Here is a 20,490-nt window from a genome sequence, read left to right as displayed (position 1 = left end):
CAAGAGGGATGTGGAAAGAGAGATGCTAAAAATAGCAATTTCTTACGTTGTGTCTGAACGAAGGCAATCTTGCACTGCAGTTTTTGTTCTTTCTTGTTTTTTTCACTGATCCCAACTTAGTGGGTCAGCGTCCTTGGGCATCTCTCAAGACCCCAGTAACTGCCACCCCAAAAATCCTCGCTACTGTCATATGCTCACTTGGCAGCTTTCTGGGCACACCAGTGAGGAAAAGGCGCCAATTCTGCAGGCATCAAGCAGGGGCTACACGGAAAGGCAACTGGGGGGGGGGGGCTCCTCCAGATTCCTCCAGGTGCATTTTGCCTCTGGGAAGGGCTATAGCTCAGTGGTAAAGTCTTGCATGCATAAAATCCTAAATTCAATCCCTGGCATCTCCTGGTAGGGCTAGACAGGCACTCCCAGTCAGTGTAGACAGGATTGAGCTAGGTGGGTCAATGGTCTGACTCAGTACAAGGAAGCTTCCTAAATTTCTGTGTGTCATTGGCACAATAATAGTGCAATAGTGGTGAATATATACCAGAGGTCCACACATTGATAAGTTATTTCTGCAGTGCTTCCCCAATGTTATGGCATTGCCGTTTGGAGGGGCACTCTTGTGCTATAGTGCAACAAAGTGGTGGTGGTGGGGAATAAAGCGGAAAATCTGTGTATAAAAAGTTACAGGATTTCAGCAGGAAGACACAGGCACAAACAGCATTGAACGTGGAATCACATACAACTTCCCCAATATCTTCATGAATCCACAATGAAAAGGAGGGGCTCTGACTGCTCTTCTGAGGGACCCAGAAAAAGTTGTTTATAACCCTGATTTTATTTTATTTTATTTTATTGTGCTCATCTTCATGAGTTTCCCATTCTTGTACACTTGCTCCTTTGAGGAACCACAAGCTATTCTTTTGATTGAGCTATTTTATTTTCAAAAAGAAACCAACGCCCTGAATTGACACAAAATTCAGCTGCACACCCTTTTATAACAGCAAAACTCTGCTGGAATGGGAAGTTAATGGGAAGGAGGACTTCCATCTCTGTAGGATTTGGATATAGCCCTTGGTACTTGTGCCAGATTTCATGAGGGGCCTGGGCTGGCTCAAGCTATATTGCTTCTTCAGGCAAAAGAAAAATATGCACACAGCCTTATTGCCGTCTGTAGACCCAAAATACACAGTACAACAATAATTAATAATAATCAATAATTATAATTTTGCTGTTCCCAATATTGACACCTTATATGCAGGGAGATTACAGTCCTTCCTTAAGGGTCTTCCCAATTGCAGTCAGGTGGCGCTGTGGGTTAAACCGCAGAGCCTAGGGCTTGCCGATCAGAAGGTCAGCGGTTCCAATCCCCGCGACGGGGTGAGCTCCCGTTGCTTGGTCCCAGCTCCTGCCAACCTAGCAGTTTGAAAACACGTCAAAGTGCAAGTAGATAAATAGGTACCGCTCCAGCGGGAAGGTAAACGCCGTTTCCGTGCGCTGCTCTGGTTCGCCAGAAGCGGCTTTGTCATGCTGGCCACATGACCTGGAAGCTGTACGCCGGCTCCCTCGGCCAATAAAGCGAGATGAGCGCCGCAACCCCAGAGTCGGTCATGACTGGACCTAATGGTCAGGGGTCCCTTTACCTTTTACTTCTGGTTCACAATTGGATGGAGTGAGGAGATGGAGCTGCTACTGGGGAAATGGCGGCTGCCCTGCTTCCTCAAATGTTCGCAGGGTGGAGGGTAGTGTGCTTCTCCCTTGAGGGTTTTTGACGGCAAAACTGTGTGGCTCTCGAAGTTTGACCCCACTCTCCACCCACCCAAAATGGTCTGTATGGCCTCTAGGGCTGAGCTGACCCTGAGACAGGAGGGTATCAGTAGGGTACTGTGGTTGCTAAGCAACCTTAGGAAGCACCTCTGCACCCCAAACAAAACTGAACTGATGCAGTGGGCAAGAGTGTGCAGCTGATTGCCAGGTCCCCTTTTACACAAACTTCCAGGATAGACATGCCCTGGATTGACTCTGAGGCAAGGATTCCTGCTGTCCCCACCACCCAGAGAGGCCTGGCTCATCACCAGCAGTACCCTGTGAAGACGGGGCCACCTGAGAGCATAACTACATGTTACATGGACCACTTGAGAGATCTGTTTGGTGTGATTACTAATGGCTCCTGCACCAAGAGTCAGAGAGAGTGGGACGTGATAGAGATCAATTGCAGTGGAGGAGGAATCATTGGCTGCTTTCCCCCCTCTGTTGTTTATCTCCTCTTATTTTCCTTCTTTAACAGCTAACTTCCCCGACTTCTCTTCCTCTGAGTGCCTGGGAAAAATTAGTCACTTGGGGCAAGGGCGGGGCGGGGGGGGGGGGTGAGGCAGCCAACAGCTACTCCTTCACTCTTCAGTTTCTGCCTTTTTCTGCCTGTGTGGGAGAGAGAGGAGTCTTCAGAGTTCTCCTGCAGTGCAGCTGCTCTCCTGTGGACAGTATAACACAGCCTTTCCCAACCCGGAGACCTCAGGAGCCCTTCAGATGTTTTGGACTACAATTCGCCAGTGCAGCCGTCCAAGACATCTGGAGAGAGAGCACCAGGCTGCAGGAGGCTGTTGTAGTCTGTAGGCCGCTTCTGGGCAGCCTGCTTACTGACCATCCATTTTTATTTGTTTGTGGGGACATTATGGGGTGTTGCGGGAAGCAAATGTGATCTGATACTTCAAGTCTGTTTTCCCATCATTGTGCAAAAAAAAAGTGCCCTATCGGATTTAATTGCACAACTTGAATTTTCCACTCTGTGACTGCATCCCACCTGAAAATAGCAAGAGTCTGGAAGGGCCCAGACTCCTGGAAACCCATCTTCAGACTATTTCAGGCTGAAAACATTTCTTCTCTTCTCCACTCCCCCATTCTGCTTAGCCTGCTCAAGACTGGTGGAGAACTCAAAAGCTTGCTTGCTATTTTTTTTGACATTTAGTTGGTGCTAATAAAAGTACTGCCATACTGTGGTTTGGGGGTCCATCCGTCCCCCCACGCTCTACAAACCACCTTTTTATGTAACGTAGAGTTGGGCTCTTGATGCCCCAACTCAAAAGCTGTTCACCTGTTTTGCAAGTCCCAAGTAAGCTGAGTTGCAACCTTTACTACAGCTTTAGCTTTCTGACATGTTTTTCTTCTTCTCCACCTTGCCAGATGTCCTGTGATGCTGGTGGTGGGAGACCAGGCCCCTCATGAAGATGCAGTGGTGAGTCATTGATGGTGCCAGATATCTTCTCAAAAGTTCCACAGCACCAAAAGACTATGGAGCCATTGGACCTTCAGCCCATCCTCTACTTTCTGGTTTTGACAGGAACTAAGATATCTATTGGGATGTGGGTGGCGCTGTGGGTTAAACCACTGAGCCTAGGGCTTGCTGATCAGAAGGTTGGTGGTTCGAATCCCGGCAATGGGGTGAGCTTCCGTTGCTCGGTCCCTGCTCCTGCCAACCTAGCAGTTCAAAAGCGCATCAAAGTGCAAGTAGATAAAAAGGTGTTTCCGTGTGCTGCTCTGGCTTGTCAGAAGTGGCTTTGTCATGCTGGCCTCATGACCTGGAAGCTGTATGCCGGCTCCCTCAGCCAATAACGTGAGATGAGTGCCGCAACCCCAGAGTCGGTCACGACTGGACCTAATGGTCAGGGGTCCCTTTACCTCTACCTACCGTAAGATACCTATTGTCTCACTTTGGCTCTGCTCTTTATCCTCACGCTGCCATTATCTTTCCCGCCAGGTGGAGTGCAATTCCAAACTGGACCCTACCCAGACCTCTTTCCTCAAGGTAAGCAATGCCTCTCGAGGCCACTGCAGAGGAAGCCAGTCTAGCTTTTGGCTTCCATTAACTTTGCTGCTGTACCTTTGTTATTTTGTAGACCTGAACAAAATTAAGCCAACAGCGATACATGGCACAATATTCAAAAGACATTACAGTGGGTTGCAATGCATAAATGATATAAAATACCAGGAATGTCTAAAATGAGATCTATAACATGATACCTTAAAATGTGGAACTTAAACGTGAGCCGAACAAAATAAATAACATAACCAGATTAAAAACTGTAATGCACGAGAACAGCAGCCATACAGGATAGGTTTGATCAGGAGAGATCTCCTTTTATGCTTTGCAGTCAGAAAGAGAAAGCTAGCCACAATCTCTGTTAATAACTTGTTTGAATCTGCCAAAAGGTAGGCCAGTTACCATTCAGAAGTCCTGCCTGGAAATTTTCAGATAATACAAGTCACCAATCCGATTTGATCGTCTGCATAGATTTTACAGGCAAGAAGTGCAGAAATCAAATATTCTATCATCACTTCTCCCATTTGTTATTTTATTAGGCTAGACCAGGCTTTCCCAAACTTTGGCCCTCCAGATGTTTTGGACTACAATTCCCATCTCCCCTGATCACTGGTCCTGTTAGCTAGGGATCATGGGAGTTGTAGGCCAAAACATCTGGAGGGCCACAGTTTGGGGATGCCTGGGCTAGACTTGTATACAATCACCGACAAAAACCTCTAAGCACCTTACATAAAGCAATATAACCTATTAAGAATACCCATGAAATTCAATGTTAAAAACCTGGTTGCTCCATGTTTCTTCTAGGACCATCATTTTGTCTCCCCACACCTTCTGCTTCCTCTACCTCTGTCTTTCAGGGCTGGTCTACCATCCCAATAACATCACTTTTGAGATTCCTAAAGTTTGCCTAAATCTTTTTTGCTGCCTCCCACACACCACAGCTACCTCTTTGTTTATATAACTTCAAATCTTTGAAGGATGAGTGCATAAATGCTTTCTTAAGGCTTCCTTTTGGGGTAGGGCAGGATTTTTCTGAACACAGATTCTCTGTGCCAGGAGGTAAGGCATGGGAGTATTCTTGGTAGATTGTGACTGAGGTCCCACTGGTGTCAAGGCTTTGGTGTGTCTATTCATGTTTATACAGAAATCAGCTCAGATTTTCACACACACATACAAACCAATTTCAACTTTTCCTCATCGTCTGCTGTCGCTAAACAACAACCTGTGCTTTACAGAGAATCGTTGGGAGTGGGAGGCAGCCACTTAAGAGTAAAGGCCAGATCTTCCTCCTTAGTTAGTCTTGCATATTCTCCAGCCTGTAGACAGTTGCTCCCCATTTAGATTTCTCTTTGTATCTTTCAGATGGCAGATTCTGGAGGACAACCACAGCTGACCCAGGTAAGACAGGATGGCACAACTGGTGGGAGGGTTGGGGGCAGGACTGGATTCTGTCCATTCTGCTGCACTCAGTTAAACCCTCCCTAATGTTCCTCAATGCATTGTACCCTCTGCTAGGGCATGCTTCAAAAGTTTGTGCACACTACTTCGATTTAAACAGAAAAGTCACTTTGGGAAGGGGTGGTTTAGAGTTAGAAGAGGAAGCACTTACCGTAATTTCCCCTTCCCTGCTGCTGTTTCTCCAGCTCCAGATGCATCTCACAAAAGTTTTCAAGGTCCCAATAACTTGCAAATATATACCTGTGGGTGCTTCTGGACTGTTGCTGTTTTCTAGTAGGATCAATCAATTACAATTGATTGGCAGATCTTGTACAAGAAACCTGCTTCCCCAGAATATGAGACTTTTGGGGATAATAAAAAATAAAATTCAACATTCATAGAATAATTGTCTTTGTCCTGAAACTGGGTATAGACCCCTTCCCAAAATGTGACTGAACTTATGTCCAATTGTTGCTTTTTAACTTATTGTGGGTTCTTCTACCTCCAACCCCAAGCATTGGTGTGGGGTGTTTTGTTTTTTTTAAGTACTTACCTTGTAAAGAGGGAGGCAAGATTACAAACATGATGTGAAAAAGGATTGGCTGGTTATGTTTCCACCTTGACATTAGCACACCTCTAATGTTTTCCTTCGCTCTTTCTCTTTCTTCCCTCTTTTCCGTCCTTCAGCCTGGTAAACTGACTGAGGCTTTCAAGTACTTCGTACAAGGCATGGGATACAGTGAGTATTCGATCCTAGACCTTCTGCCCCTCCCCCATACATCCCTCAGAGGGCATGCATTACTGGGAATGTTTGAGCCAGAGCAGAGATTTCTCAGAATACCCGTCCCCTCAATACCTCAGCTGTGTGGTTTCCTGATCCAATTGTGTGATTGCCAGGGCTGATCACTAAGAGATCCATCTTCTTCCTTCCTCTGTGAGCATCAGAAGACCCTGTCCACTGTCTCTACCTTGACTGGGCCCTGCACCCAGTTACAGTGCTCCCCATAGCCCCTTGCAGTAACGAAGGGATTAGTCTTTTTCCAAGCACAAAGTTCCCTCCATCCTTCCCACAGCTGACATTCTCCTCCTTGTGACATTCCTGGGGGCCTCTTAGATTAAGTTGCCTGGGAACTGGGGATGTCCGGAAACTGAAGCCAGTTGGCCCTTGAAAAGTGGCCAGCAGCGAATTCTTGTCCGGGGGGGGGGGGTGTCTTTTCTTTGTAGACTGAGGTATATTTTCCTGTTTCTCCTCAGTCCCTTATGTACTGGACAAGAAACTGAGTCAGGGGTCAGGTACCTTCTGTGGTATTTCCACCCAACCACCTATAACCCTTTGACACACTCTCTCCCCAGCTTGCCTGCCACACCCTCCCTTGTGACTTCCTCACTCCCTTGTTCTCTAAAACTCACACTTACACCACCTCCCGTTAGGACACAGCGAGCTGTTTGCAGTGACGATGAGAAAGCTAAATTAGGTTTATTTGGATTTCTGTCGTGCACCTAAGTCAATAAGGCTGGTGATGTGCCTTTGTATAATATTGTACGCTGTATGACACTATCGGACAACAAGGACTACCGCAGTTCTGCACCATGCAAACCCTAAGTTTGCATTCCAAAACAAATTTGCTCACATTATCAACATGCTTTGCAAATGACCTAATTATGTACAAATTCGATCAATTTGCACCCCAATCTAGGCCTTGACTGTGCAAAATATTTGGGGGTGGGGGAAAGAAAGTGGTGATGATGCATGGCTTTGTTTTGGAGAAGGGATACAATGCAAAATGGCAATAAGTGATCGAGGGAGCAGGACCGCAGGCCTTGTTGATGCAAGTTATTCACAAGATCTGAAATCATCTGCATGAGCCTTCCCCAGAGGAGTCTGCCTTAAGGCCTTTCTCCCTCCCCCCGCCCAGTTGCACTGGGTTCTGCCTCACATTGGGGGTGCCTGGTGTGCGTGCGTGATGTCACACATGCCACATGTGTGACGTCACACAGTGTGGGGCGCACATGACTCAACAGGCCCCATCAGACCCTTCTGTGGCTGTGATCGGCCCCAAAAGCCCCAACGGGCAACCACAGTGGAAATTTTGTGGATGCCCCAGAACCCAGGGTCCCCCAGAGATGGGCTTCTCCCTTCCCACCGCCCTAGTCAGCCCTTAACTTGCTCTGCGGGTCTCAGTGCACACAGGTGCTGAGAATTTGAAGAAAGGTGAACTTGTACACACATATAAAACCAACAAGTGTTGCACAATTCCCTGGTAGTTCCAGATCCGTATTTCACACCCAAAGGTGCTCAGCCCCAAATGTGTCTTAGAAGCTGTAGTGCCATGTGAAGACTCTGCTGACCTTGGGCTGATTGCTCAGCCTGCCTTGGAGCAGCAAGACCTGGGAGGAGCGACCTATGTCTGACTGCCCATTTCTTTTTTCTCCTCCCCACAGTGGCTTCGTCCTGCATGACGCGCCTCTCCCGCTCGCGCACCGCCTCTCTGTCCAGTGCAGCCTCAGGGGACGGGAACCGCTCCCGCTCGCGCACGCTGTCCCAGAGCAGCGAGGTGGGGGCACCTCAGCCGCCAGCCCCCACCATGGAGGTGTCCTGCTGAGCGCCGGGCCAGGGGACGAGGCCGCCTCCCACCTCTAAACAGGACTTCTTCTGCTATCCCACAATGCACTCCGGCCACTGGGCCATGTGACGATCTCCCCTAACGGTACTAAACGTCCAGGGAGGCCCAGATGGGATGCAATTGTACTCTTTTTAAAACAAACATTAACTCCCCATGACCCTTCCTTCTCGCCCAACACATACACACCCTCCCTCGCCAACCCTGCCCTCTTCTCTCCCGTAACCTCAAGACTAGTGTCGGCCCCCCACCCCAGTTCCCTTAGTGACCCCCCCCCCTTGGCACCTAGGGAGGTATGGATGGAATGCTATACATTTTCTAAAGTGTTAAATCATCCTGCACCTGTTCTGAATTTCTCCTCGGTCCTCCTTCCTTTTGCACACTTAGGTTCCTTAATAAGGGAAGTCTGGATTAGCGTTGGGTTTCTTTCTGTCTTTCTCTCCTGTCTAGATCATAACTAACCATGGTTCCTCCTCCCCTTGATTTCTGAGTGATTCGTTCTTGGAGTAGCCTGGATGGGCAACAGATTGCCTTGCTAGCTCTCTCTCTCTCTCTGTCCCCTCCGGAGTGTACGTAGGCAAAAAAAGCAGGACCTCACAAGAGAGACGCACAAGCCCCCCTTAGAAGGACTTGTTATGCTCCTGTCATGCTGACGTAGTGCCCCCCCAGCATGGCGGTTGCTTCACCCCAACTCCATCACCCCTCTGCCCTCATTGCCCGCCTCATCTCCTGAGATTTCTGTCCATTCCGTCTGCCTTGGGAGGTTAGAGTTCCTTCTCCAGGGCTTAGACAACTTCTATTCTTCCCCATTCTCACTTCAATAGAAACGGAGCCCTCAGCCGCTCCTCCTCGCCCGTCATCTCTCTCGCTTTCGTTTCTCATCTTCCCCATGCAGACACCTCACCTTAGCCATTTTCTTTCCCACCCGAAACCCCTTGTAGATGGTAGCTGCGTTGTGATATGCATGTACGGTTCCTGCTAAGACAGCGAGTGATTTGGGCAGTTGGGGGCATTTTGGGAGGCTGGGCAAAGCTAAAATTAGGGGTTGGGGAGGGTGGGGTTGTTCCTTTTTCAGGATGTTTTAGGGGGGATGCTGGGAGGGGAGACTTGCTGGAGGCTTGAGCTGGATTGCTTTGTTGTGACTGTGCCAGGCACATATGTCAACAGGCTACAGTCATACTGGCTTTGTGTAATGAGATGAGTGGAGGAGACTCCCGACTGTTATCGGCTGTGATTATTATTATTATAATTATTATTATTTTTGCAACAAGGGCTGACTGTAGTGGGTTCTGGGTGCTGGCTTTGAGCAGGGCTCTTGTGGTGCCGTGGAGGGCGAAACTTTGCGTCAGTTTAACTCTGTAACGGGATTCCAACTGTTTCAGTTCGCTGAATGTCATCAGCTGTATTTTTTTTTTAAAAAAGAACCAACCTAAATGTATCGATAGTGTTTGCCATGTTGATCTCACAGAATAAGGAATCCAAAACAAATAAGGTAAAATAATTTCTTGGAACCAGCTGTAGGTGAGGGTATCCAGTATGTAAACTTCTGAGTGGCACAGAACGCTTCGTCGAAACCCAGAATAAAGAGTTGTTTGTGAACCCAAAAGACAATGGTCCAGTTAGAAAGTCACCTTACCTATTCTGCAAACCTGAATAGGCACTGGGGGTTAATGGTTTAGCTGCCTGTATATATGGGCATTGTTTGAAATGGATTCCAGCTGGAATTTAAACTCCACCATGTAATGGGATCCTGTTGTATTTGAGAATGTGTGGGCTCTGTGTGTTTTTTTTTTCCTTCTCCCCAGAGCCATTGATGGTGAATTCTGACTCTTAACAATAAAGTCTCTAGAGGAATGAGTTTTTGCTTCTTTTCTTATGGCCAAGGTGGCACTTTCATGCAACAAGCCAGGGCCATTTCCCACAGGACAGGGAAGTTCCCAGCACACTGTGATAAAAATGAAACACCAAAGTTTCCAGGTAGGGAGGGTCGGAGACTGAGACCGAGGCTCAGCCTCACCATGCCATCTTCTTGCACTGGCCAATCGGATGCCTCGAGGAAATGCGCAAGCAATTCACATCTCCTAGTAGTAAGTGGCACTGGCTTTGTAGCCCCAAACTAGCATGCTTCCTGAGGCTTGCAGAAGTACACTATAAACCCAAACCACAAAACCCATAAGCAGGCAACCCAGCCCACTGAAGATTGAGGATACTCGGTAGCCTGGAAATGTTGAATGTCAAATGAAAAAGGGAAGTTGGGTGGGAGCATGGAGCCCCTTACAGTTTACCATATCCTAAAGGAATACTTAGTCGACCTGAACCTTGAACAGAAGCTCTTGGGCTGGGAGGTAAGGATGCACTCTCTAACATTTCGTTGCAGGTGCCACCTATGAGACTTAGCTTATCTTCACAACAGTCTCTAAGGTAGTTCTTCTATATTATTGCCTCCATATTGCGGGAGGGAGATAAGGCCATGTAGGAAACTGATGTGTAGAGTAAGATTTGTGATGGACACTTGCCTGCCCACATTTACCCATGACTCTATAGAAACCCCAGGTCCATTTTTTTTCTTTCCACAGAGCTCAGAAAGTTTCTGCTGCCCTCCTTATGGCTGGGAGGGGGCAGGAAATACTTTGGTCCCAGACCAAATAATCTAAAACGGATCATTGCTCACAACCCTCAGTGGTGATTAGGACCTCCACTTTGGCTTGAAAGGCTGGGGAAATCCACTCCCCTATATTTTCCCATAAAATCTGAAGCTCATCTTCACAGTCTGCATCATGGGTGAGGAACCAGTGGCCCTTCAGATGCTGTTGCGCTACAGTTCCCATCATCTTTGACCATTGGTATTGCTGGCTGGGGCTGATGGGATTTGTAGTTCAGCAACATCTGGACAGCAAAAGGCTGAGAATTGGTGGCCAAGCCAGATGTGATGCATCAAGGAAGACCACAAGCCAATGATTAGGATCTGCATGTCATGCTTAGCTAATTCGTTTTATTTTGCTTTCAACACTGGCATCTGGTGCTCTGGAAGGCAGTATGTAACCTTTAACCCCATGCCCTTCTCCAAATATTTTCCCCCCCACCTCACCCCCCCCCCCACAGCTGGGAGAGACATGTACAGATTTCAGGTGAGGGAATCGTCTGAATAGCCAGTTCAGTTGAGGAGAGAGTTAAGTTTAGGGAACTTAACTTGCTGATCTTCAAATCATTTCTTACAGGTCTAAAAACGAGCAAACAAAAACTTTGCCGATATTCCTGTGGGAGATCCCAAAGTTCTCTTTCATTGTATTTGGGCTTGGAAGGGGTAAGGCTCATCCACACTCCCGTTTGTGTCATGAGTTCCAGTCACAGGTTCTAGAGGTTTTGGTTTTCCCCCAGGGAAACCCAGCGTTTACTTGTAAATCAGAACAAACGACAATGCCCAGAAAACTTGATTGACATTTGTTCTGATTCAGCAGTAAACAGCAAGTTTTCCCAGGAAAAGCAGCAGGACAAAAGAAGAACCTCTTGGACCTGTGACTAGAAATCACACAAGCATGGATGAGCCTGTAGAGCAATATGATACTGTCCTGCTTGGACTGTAACATGCAGGTGGGTGGGGTGTTTAATGCTAACCCCCCCCCCCTACTAAAACGCTTCCTGCAGATAGCAAATTTGGACCCAGATACCTGAGCTAATAATTAATACGCATGAGGAGTTTTTATTATGTAGGTGAGCATTCAAAGAACCCGCACCCATGGAAGGGATTTTAGAGACTCCCTTGCAGCAGAATTCCCCTTTGCAGATCTGTTTTCCATCCAAGCCTTCCTCCCAGTGGAGCTGACATTCCTCTTTGCAGGGCTAACCTTTCACCAGGAGCCAAAAGTGTAAATCTTTTCCCTCTGCCATTGTGCTCCAAGCAAGCAGCTCCAAGACCAAAACACCACTCATGCTGCCAAGTGCTCCCTCTCCCCCACTGCTTCCAAAAAGAGAGGGGGGGGGCAGGGTCAAAGCCTTTGTTAGTTGTTAGTTTCAAGGAACAAAAGGAGTATCCATCATTGTGGAATGGGGAAGTTTTGAACCTGTCTCTGCAAAGGCCTGGGCCTTCATCCCAGTTCGAGGCCATGTGACTGTGTCCAATGTTTTCACTAAAAACTGAATTTGGGCCCCATCTCCGCTTCCAGCAAGGAGGCTGGAAGGCCTTTTGTTTAAAAAGGCAGCAGAGCAAAAAAAGTTGAGATTGGAATGCCAAACAACGTCCTCTAAGGCTGAAGCCATGGTATCCTGGGGGTGGGGGGGGGGCAAGCAGTCCTATTGGAGACCTTTTAATTAGGCCATGGCTGAAAAACAAGCCTCTTTCAGCTTATTCCCTGACTCTTAGACTCAATCTATTTCAAGTCAGGCACAATTTTCCATGTGACTAGCAAACCCATAATTTGGATGTCTGCAAGTGGAAGAAATGACAGGTGGGAAACAATCCACATTGATCTGCTGTGCACTTGATTCAGGTCTGCGGAAGCACAAAGGAAGGCAGGTGTCCTCTTATCTGAATTATATTATCACACTATTCCCATTTAACTATGTGCAACTAAAGTTGGCTTGGGCACCACACTTCCCCGACTCCCAGCATCTCAGTCAAAAAGTGGCGCTTCTGTATATTTGAGGGGGAAATCAGCCAGAGAGTTACGATCTCTTTTAGATGCATTGGCTTGCTCCAGATCCTAGCTGCTCCCCCCATTAATGTAAGTGGGAGAAGATTATTTCTGCCAATTTCCCTCTTCTCTGCATCTTCCTGCCTAATTCACAAGGGTCCCTCAGCTTCCCAAAAAGCAGACTGGGCTGCAGGCTTGACACTTCAGAAGGAAGGGGAAGGTGGGAACGTAATGTTCTGTCAGAGATCAAGCCACTGCAATTCAAAGAAGTTTGCGCTCGAAGCCATTGAAATCCATGAGCTTAAACATGCTTAACTCTGTATAGGATGGTGGCCTTGATGTTACAGCATTTGTCTCTCGTCTGCAGCTGTGCTCAAATCAAGCTAAAGTATCAGCTCAACAAAGTGAAAAGAAGTATCACACTCCTCCAGGCTCTGTCTCCAAATAGGCAGCCTACACGTGTAAATACCGCGAGATGGGCTCTTGCATGTCATGTGGAAGCTACGCTATTAACTAATTAAATAATTTTTAATTGATTCATCATTAGGGTTGCCAGGCTCAATAGAGGACAGGACTTCTGTGCCTTTAATTGCCCTGCTCTCTTTTGAGTTGAGTCTGGAAACCTTAAAGAGAAACCAGCAGACCCTTTGTTTAATTTCCAAGCAAAGGGTCTGCAAGGTTTCCAGACTCAAAAGAGAGCAGGGCAATTAAAGGCACAGAAGTCCTGTCCTCCATTGAGTCTGGCAACCCTATTCATCATCTATTTTCTAAACCACTCAGTTATTTCTATCTCAAAATAGATCTCTCAAAACTTCAGTATCAATACCTCTGAGATACATATATGAAAGGAAATGTAATCTACAATTTAATAAATAACTTTCTTCTGTGGTTAGAAGAAACAGCTGTATCTCCCATTCTCATTGAATCTAGCTAACATACCAGAATAGTTTTATCTTCAAAATATGAACAAGTCCATTTATTTGTTAACTATGAGGAAGCCAATTATGGCTAAACGTCTAGCCACACTTACATCATGAGACTAAACCTCTTGGCACTTTTAGTGGTGTTTACTTCTGAGTATTCATGGACAACCATTGACTGTATCCAATGTCAATTCTAATTTACTAATTTAGGCCCCTTAATCCCAATGAGTCTAACACTAGATACAACTCATAGCATTTAACCATAACGGTGCTAGCCCCTGTAGAAAATCCTCTACTCTTCATTCCCTAGTTTCCATCTTTTCTTGACCTTTTCCAGCTTTTCTTTAAGCAATGAATGCTGGCACTCGCTTATACATCTGAACGGTAAATGTTCTGTCTGTGCAGGAAAAAGCAATTTCCTTATTAAAAATGCTAATCACATTATTGGGGCGGGGGATGATGAGCCGCAGAAGAAATCGAGCCCTAATTACGGACACTAACAAAGAGGAGCTAAAGACTGGACCAGCTGTTCCATGAAAAACAGCTGGTGCAGACACACCCTATGGAGATGAGAGGCGAGTACTGGCATGTTTTTGACTTGAGCGCCTATTGCCTAGGGTTATTGGTGGTAGGCTGCTGCTCTCTGCTGGCCATGATGGAAACTGCACAGCAAAAAAGGGCATAGGGACCGCCACAATTGCAGCATAGCATGCAACTGGGAAAGTTTTATTTGCTGGTGTCTGCCACACACAGCTTTGAATAAAGTGACAAGTGTGGTGCCACAGGGTTCTGTTCTGGGCCCTTTGTTGTTCAACGTCTATATAAACGACTTGGAAGAATGAATTGAGGGGGTGCTGATCAAATTTGCAGGTGACACCAAACTGGGAAAAATCAGGACAGAAAGTACTTTTTCCTCCAGTGCATAGGATGGATTTGGTAAATTCATGGAGAATAGGGCTGTTGATGGCTACTAGCCATGATCGCTGTGCTCTGTTCACCACAGTTGGGAGGCAGCAATGCTTTGGAATAACAGCAACTGGAAATCACGGCAGACGAGAGCGCTCTTGTGGTAGAATCCTGCTTGCTGGTTTCCCTGCAGCTTCTGGTTGTCCATTGTGAAAAAAGGCTGCAGGCTCAGATGGGCCATTGGCCCCATCCAGCAGGCTCTCCTTAAGTTCTTATGCTCTTAAGATCGGGAGAAGGGAGTTTTAACATTCTCCTCTTTCAGGCACCAGAGGCACACACAAGACGCAGGAGAGCAACAGATCAGGCCAGATGTTTATTGTCTACCCTTCCAAGGCAGTGGGAACAGGCAGAGTTTTCAGAAGGCTGTGCCCCACATCTAGTGGGACTTGTCGTAGGTCCCAGCTCCCTTGTAGTTACCCACATAGCCGCTGTTACTGACCAGGTCAGCACGTCCTGCGATGCCCTTGCCCTTGCCGCTTTCGTCAAAACGTTCCTTGTGGGAGCCTGTGTATTTGCTGGTGTCTGTCAGCCGGTCCACTGCACCAGCCGCGACAGTTTTCTGCAAGACAAGCAAGCAGAACGCTTAAGTGGTGGTGGTTGTGGTGGGTGCTGATTAGTCATGGCATAGGTGCCATAGGTGGGTGGTGTGCTCCAGCCCCCACAACACTGGGCCAAGCTGGCGGGCCTGAGTCGTGGGATTATTCCTGCCTACGGAAAGTTCAGGGGTGGGGCAGGTAACTACGTGCACAAACTGTAGCTGGTCCGCACAACCCTTGACTGTACAGCAAAGGCTCGTGGGTAGGATGGAACTATATCCCTAAAGTGGCTGGGCTCTAAGGATTGCATTGAGTCTATTCCTGTTATATATTGGTAAGAGGTCTAATAATGGGAAGAGGTCTGGTGAGGCCCAATTGGTCTGGCTGTTGTGGCAGTGACCCTAGCAGCACAAAGGGGCTGGAAGTAGCCATCTGTTCAGTTTCCTTTTGTGCCACATATAATGCTTGCTGAGGGGCATTGTGGAAAATTTAAAGAGCAGCCAGAGGGGGAAATAGAGGTGAATTAGGACACACATCAGTAGGGGCCCTAGCAGCTGCCCAATGATAACATGTGTGCTGACACCTGCCAATGTGGAGATAGTAAAGCAGGGTGGATTCAGCCCGAGGGCCATATTACCACCTGGGAAACTTCCTGAGGGCCACATGCCAATAGTTGGCCAAACCAGAGGCAAATGTGGGCACCACAACAAATGTAATTATTTCTTTAAATATTCGTGAACCGCTCTTTCATCTAAAATATTCGGACGGAAAACAAAGCGTTACAACGAAAACAATAATAATGTCAAGCACATCAGGAGGAGCTGGTTGGCAAATCTGAAAGGTTCGTCTGAATGATACAGTTTTTAGAAAAAGTCCAAAAATGAGCAGGGGTGGCTCCTGCCAGACTTCTGTTGGCAAGGTGTTCTGCAGGGCAGGGCCTGCCACAATAACGGTTGGGCTGCAGGTAAAGGTCAGCTGAACCTCAGGAGAGCTCCGTGATAGTGCAGTTGACTAGTCTCTACACCCACTGCTACCCACTCCCCCATTCCTATAAGCCAGGGGTGGCCAACTCACAAGAGACTGTGATCTACTCACAGAGTTAAAAACTGGCAGTGACCTACCCCCTTTCTGGGGGTTCAGGTCAAAGTTATTGAGCTTCTTTTAGGGAGGAAAGCCACATTTTTGGGGGGTGCAGGGCAAAAACGTTGAGCTTTTTTTAAGGGAAACAAAGTTGTTGAGCTGCTTTGGGGGGAGCCAGTGATCTACCACAGACGTCCAGTGATCTACCGGTAGATCGCGATCTACCTGTTGGACGTGCCTGCTATAAGCAAGAGGCATTTTCAAAGTTTAAGGGCACATTCCAGCTGAGATTCCCAGCCCTGCCTCAAGGAAATCTGGTTTTGTAGTCAGGTCCTTAGGATGGCAGTTTGTGTGGTGCTTTTGCCTAAAAGAGCCCAATAACTTTTTTGGGGGGTGGGGGTGGAAGCAGGACTGTTTGGATGTGCTCTTCCTTCACAGGGCAGCTCTTTGTCACTCACCGTTACCCCCGCGTTGGCCGGCTCTTTGCCTTCCAGCAGCTGGTGTGTGGCTGCCAAAGCATCATCTGGTGACTTTCCTTTGAAGCGTTTCATGCTCAGCTCCTTCAGGGCTTCCTGGAACTCTGGGAATGTGATGTTGCGGGCACCCTTGCTCCTGGAGACAAGAGAACGGCATCATCTTTGAGCCCCACCTACAGCAGACCCTCCCAATTGCTCACAGATCCACACACAGTGTCATATCCACAGATGACATGAATCCTGGGTGTGGATTTACACCACTTTACATCGCAGGTGGGAGAAACCAGTTTTAATCGCATCTCAAGTTAAACAAACAAACAAAGAAACCAGTAAATCCATGAGGAAAGTTCCAGGCTTGCAGTTTTCCTTATGTGCTCATTTTCTACTTGCATAGGAATTTAAAAACAAAACAAAGCACAGAAGCATTCAGAGATCTGTCCAGCTCAGGACTCTGCCATCTCATTTTGTTTCCAGTGTAGATCTAGAATCAGCTGTGCAAGATTGCTTATGGGATGTATCCAATGCCAGTCCTACTCAGAATAGACTCATTGGAGTTATTGAGCCTGGCTAACTTAGATTCATTAATTTCAACGGGTCAGCTCTAAGTAGGGTTAACATATGGGTTTCCTGCCAAATTCAGGTCCTGGTTTTGGGTTCCCATAAGCATCTGGTCAGCCACTATGAGAACAGGATGGTGGATTAGGTGGGTCACTGGCCTGATTCAGCAGGTTCTTATGATCTTACTGAAGGGTAAGTCAAGTGCTGTTATCTCCCTCACAGCATACAGAAAGGCTGGACTGATTTTGCTTGCCGGATTGTTGAGCCGCTCCACAGAAGAGAGGATACAGGGCTTGGACCAGGACAACCTTCCAGTGGCCCTTAGCTATGAGGTTGGCCCAATAGGCCTGTTCAAACTCAAATCCACCCAGCCCTCACACCCTCAGCTCACTTGACTTTATTGAAGAGGATGTCCACATCAGTGCTGGTTACGAGCTTCCCATCCATCACACCACACTCCTTCAACATCTTGGAGAAGTTCTTGCCCGTCATGTCGGTTCCAGTGGCAGCTGTGTCTCCATACACAGCATATCTGTGGAAAGCCTTTTCCAGCTCAGTTGCCATGCCTCCTGCAATAGAAGGAAATGGGAATGAAAAGGGGTGTGGGTTTCTGGTTCCCTCCAGCAAGACGATCTCGAAAGCCCTCTTTGAACTATTAAAATGGCAGAGGGTAAACAGTGTTGTAGTGATGGCATCATTGTTTTATGCTGTGCCTCCTTGGCAACTGTGTAAGAAGGTCCGGGGGTAAACATTTGGGAGCGAAATCTCCCCCTCTCATGCACACACAGGTCTATCAAACAAACACACCTGGTTATTCCTTTAAAGCACCTATTTTCCTGAGGTATATTATGAGGTACAAATGCTGTTGAAATGTACCGCTTGTATACAAGGGTTGGCCTTCCGCCCTTGCCCTGAATCTTACTCCCAACAACTGAAATTTGAAGTGGCACCCTGTGGCACTTGCCTTAATTGAGATGATAAAACACATTTGTAAAGCCTTTTGGCCCCCAAAACTCTAAGGTGCTACTGGAAGGAATTTTTTTATTTTGTTTCGACTACACCAGACCAACACGGCTACCTACCTGTAACAAGAAATATATATTATTTATGTGTATTATGTTTTTATTGCATGCATATCCTCATTGTCCTCCAAAAGGAAATATACACTGTTCTCCCTTCTCCATTCAATCCTCATTAAGGTAGGTCAGGCTGAGGGAGAATGACTGTTCCAAGTCACCTAGTGAGTTTCACAGGTGAGAAAGGATTTGAACCTGGGTGCCCCCAGTTCTGCTCTGATACTACATCACATTGACTTAAGGTATGTAACATCACAATGTTTTCACTTTCTTATCAGTGCAAATAAGCATCCAACCCTTTCCCACATTAAGCCTCCCAAACACACTTTCTCTCTCTCTCTCTCTCTCTCTCTCTCTCTCTCTCTCTCTCTCTCTCTCTCTCTCTCTCTCACACACACACACACACACACACACACACACCTTCAATCACTGTAAGGGTTATCTATTATTACATATATTTAAGCAGACACTGAGGAATATAGCCAGGGTTGGATAGGGTAAGGAGCATCTATGCTGAGCACAGCATTCTGCTGAACTGGGCTGGGGAAATAGCAGAGGTTGAGGGGAAATGTTTTCTTTTATGCCCTGCCTAATTTCCCACCTCCATTTCCCAAAATGCCTTAATATTCCAGAAAGCAATGTTTTTGGAATAGTCAATCTTCTTCAAAAAATGGATAGTGGGGTAGGGCCAGGACCCAGAAGTTAGGTCTAGTTATGATGACCCTGGAACCAACGCTCAGCACTTCTACGTATAAGATGACAACATGGAATGGTGGCTCTCTGGGAGGAAGGGCAGGATCAAAACAAAACAAATAAAACCATCTATACCGATCAAGGATGGAGAGCCTGTGGCTCTCTGGATATTGTTGGCCACCAATGCCCATCAGTTCCAGTCGGAGTAGCCAATGATGAATGAAGGGTGGTGGGAGTTGTATACCAACAACTTCCAGGAGTCCACATTTTCACCACCCCTGCTCTAATTTGAGGTTGGGATTACCTGAGTTAGATGTTCTGCCCCTGCCCTGTTCCTCCTAGGAAGGATAGCCTGGTCTGAGCCAGAAGCACCACTGGCTTGATGGTATAAGTTGTGGCGGCCATTGTGACTGTGTCAAGTTCTCTATGACATCATAGTTTGCTCTGCATTGCAGATTGGCAGGGTTTTGGTTGTTTTTCCATGTAAAAGGAAAGCCATCTAGCTTCTGGTCCAACATCACACTATTTTGGAGCGAGAAATACAGAGAGGCGTGACCAGAAAGGAAGGTATTTCACATAGCTGTTCTTGTACATACTTGAAATCGAGATGGCACCCAGAGAGTTGCTGGTTACACAGAGATTCACAATCTGGTTTACAGACTCTTGAAATTCGGGTACATTTTAGAGCATCGGCTATCAGTTTGTTTGTTTGATTGATTGATTTTATTCCATTTATAAAATTCCTTCCCCCCCCAAAAAAATTATTCATTTTATAAAAACACAACATAAACAAATAAGAACATACAACAAAATAAACACTAACAAAAAAGAAACTACAACAATAAACAATACTAAAAATTTCTTACTTATCCTTTTCTTTTCTTAACATTGTAAAGTGACTTCCATAGAAAATCCCTTAATCATTTTATATTCTAAATAATTTCAGAGTGGTGTGCAGAAAATATAAATCATATGTAACAGTTTCAGAACATTATACAACGTGGAGGTCCAGTACTTTACAAAAGCCTGTCAAAACAACGTGCAAAATGGGGACCAAATCTCAAACAAACAAGATCTCAAAATCAACACTGGCATCTCCCCCACTTGCGTGCAATCAGCACACGCTCTCCTGCCAACACGCGTGCCTTTTCGGCACTGAAAGGGGGCGGGACGGGAGCAGAAGGGAATCCCTTGCGCGTGTCTTCCAGAAACAGAACCCCCGCGTAAATTGAGATTACCCTGTATATGACATAAAAATCAAATACAGTATAAAGGAATCTCAAAGCAACATACCATGTTGGGTTTATAGACGAGAAAATGATGGGATGGTAAACCTTTTGGCCTAGCGGGACAGATCTTAATATCCTCCCACCCTGTGGGCCAAATTTGATAACTGGGTACAGCCACCCACATATTAATCAATTGAGATCATGATGACACCAGGAGATTGATAGGTGGGTGGTCTTGCTTTGCCAGCACACCAGTGGGAATGTTTTAGGGGAAATGGCATCACTGGCCAAACTGGCCCCCCTGACAGGGAGTGCCGGATTTACATTGGCAGTGCTAGATTGACATTGCCTTGCTAACAATTTCATTTCCCAGAAGATGGAAAAAGCAACTAGCCGATCATCTATCTTGGGCCTGGTACTCACCAACAGGGAGGAGCTGATCGAAGAAGTGGAAGT

The 20,490-nt window shown here is 46.7% G+C and overlaps 2 protein-coding genes across 6 annotated transcripts in view; one reads left to right on the top strand and one right to left on the bottom strand.

Annotated features, from left to right (window-relative positions):
- The window catches only part of NDRG2 (NDRG family member 2), a 44,493-nt gene extending 34,770 nt beyond the window's left edge, over window positions 1-9,723 (top strand). For all 5 annotated transcript variants that reach the window (XM_035134313.2, XM_035134311.2, XM_035134312.2 and 2 more), the window contains 5 exons: window positions 3,172-3,223; window positions 3,746-3,793; window positions 5,171-5,206; window positions 5,933-5,984; window positions 7,688-9,723. In XM_035134313.2, the coding sequence (XP_034990204.1) occupies window positions 3,172-3,223; window positions 3,746-3,793; window positions 5,171-5,206; window positions 5,933-5,984; window positions 7,688-7,848 (349 nt within the window). In that variant the 3' untranslated portion in view covers window positions 7,849-9,723. The remainder of the gene's footprint in view (window positions 1-3,171; window positions 3,224-3,745; window positions 3,794-5,170; window positions 5,207-5,932; window positions 5,985-7,687) is intronic.
- A 5,020-nt stretch (window positions 9,724-14,743) lies between these two features.
- Window positions 14,744-17,600, bottom strand: LOC118095876 (tubulin polymerization-promoting protein family member 2-like). Its single transcript, XM_035137181.2, has 3 exons — window positions 17,428-17,600; window positions 16,461-16,614; window positions 14,744-14,945 (listed from the first exon to the last, which is right to left on the bottom strand). Exons 1-3 carry the CDS (start codon window positions 17,598-17,600, stop codon window positions 14,763-14,765), a joined length of 510 nt encoding a protein of 169 aa, XP_034993072.1. The 3' UTR covers window positions 14,744-14,762.
- Between the last annotated feature and the right edge of the window lie 2,890 nt (window positions 17,601-20,490).

The sequence above is a fragment of the Zootoca vivipara genome, chromosome 13 (assembly GCF_963506605.1).
Source record: "Zootoca vivipara chromosome 13, rZooViv1.1, whole genome shotgun sequence".
In the NCBI taxonomy this organism is placed as follows: domain Eukaryota; kingdom Metazoa; phylum Chordata; class Lepidosauria; order Squamata; family Lacertidae; genus Zootoca; species Zootoca vivipara.
Note: the sequence above shows the minus strand (reverse complement) of the source record. Positions and strands in the feature narration are given on the sequence as shown.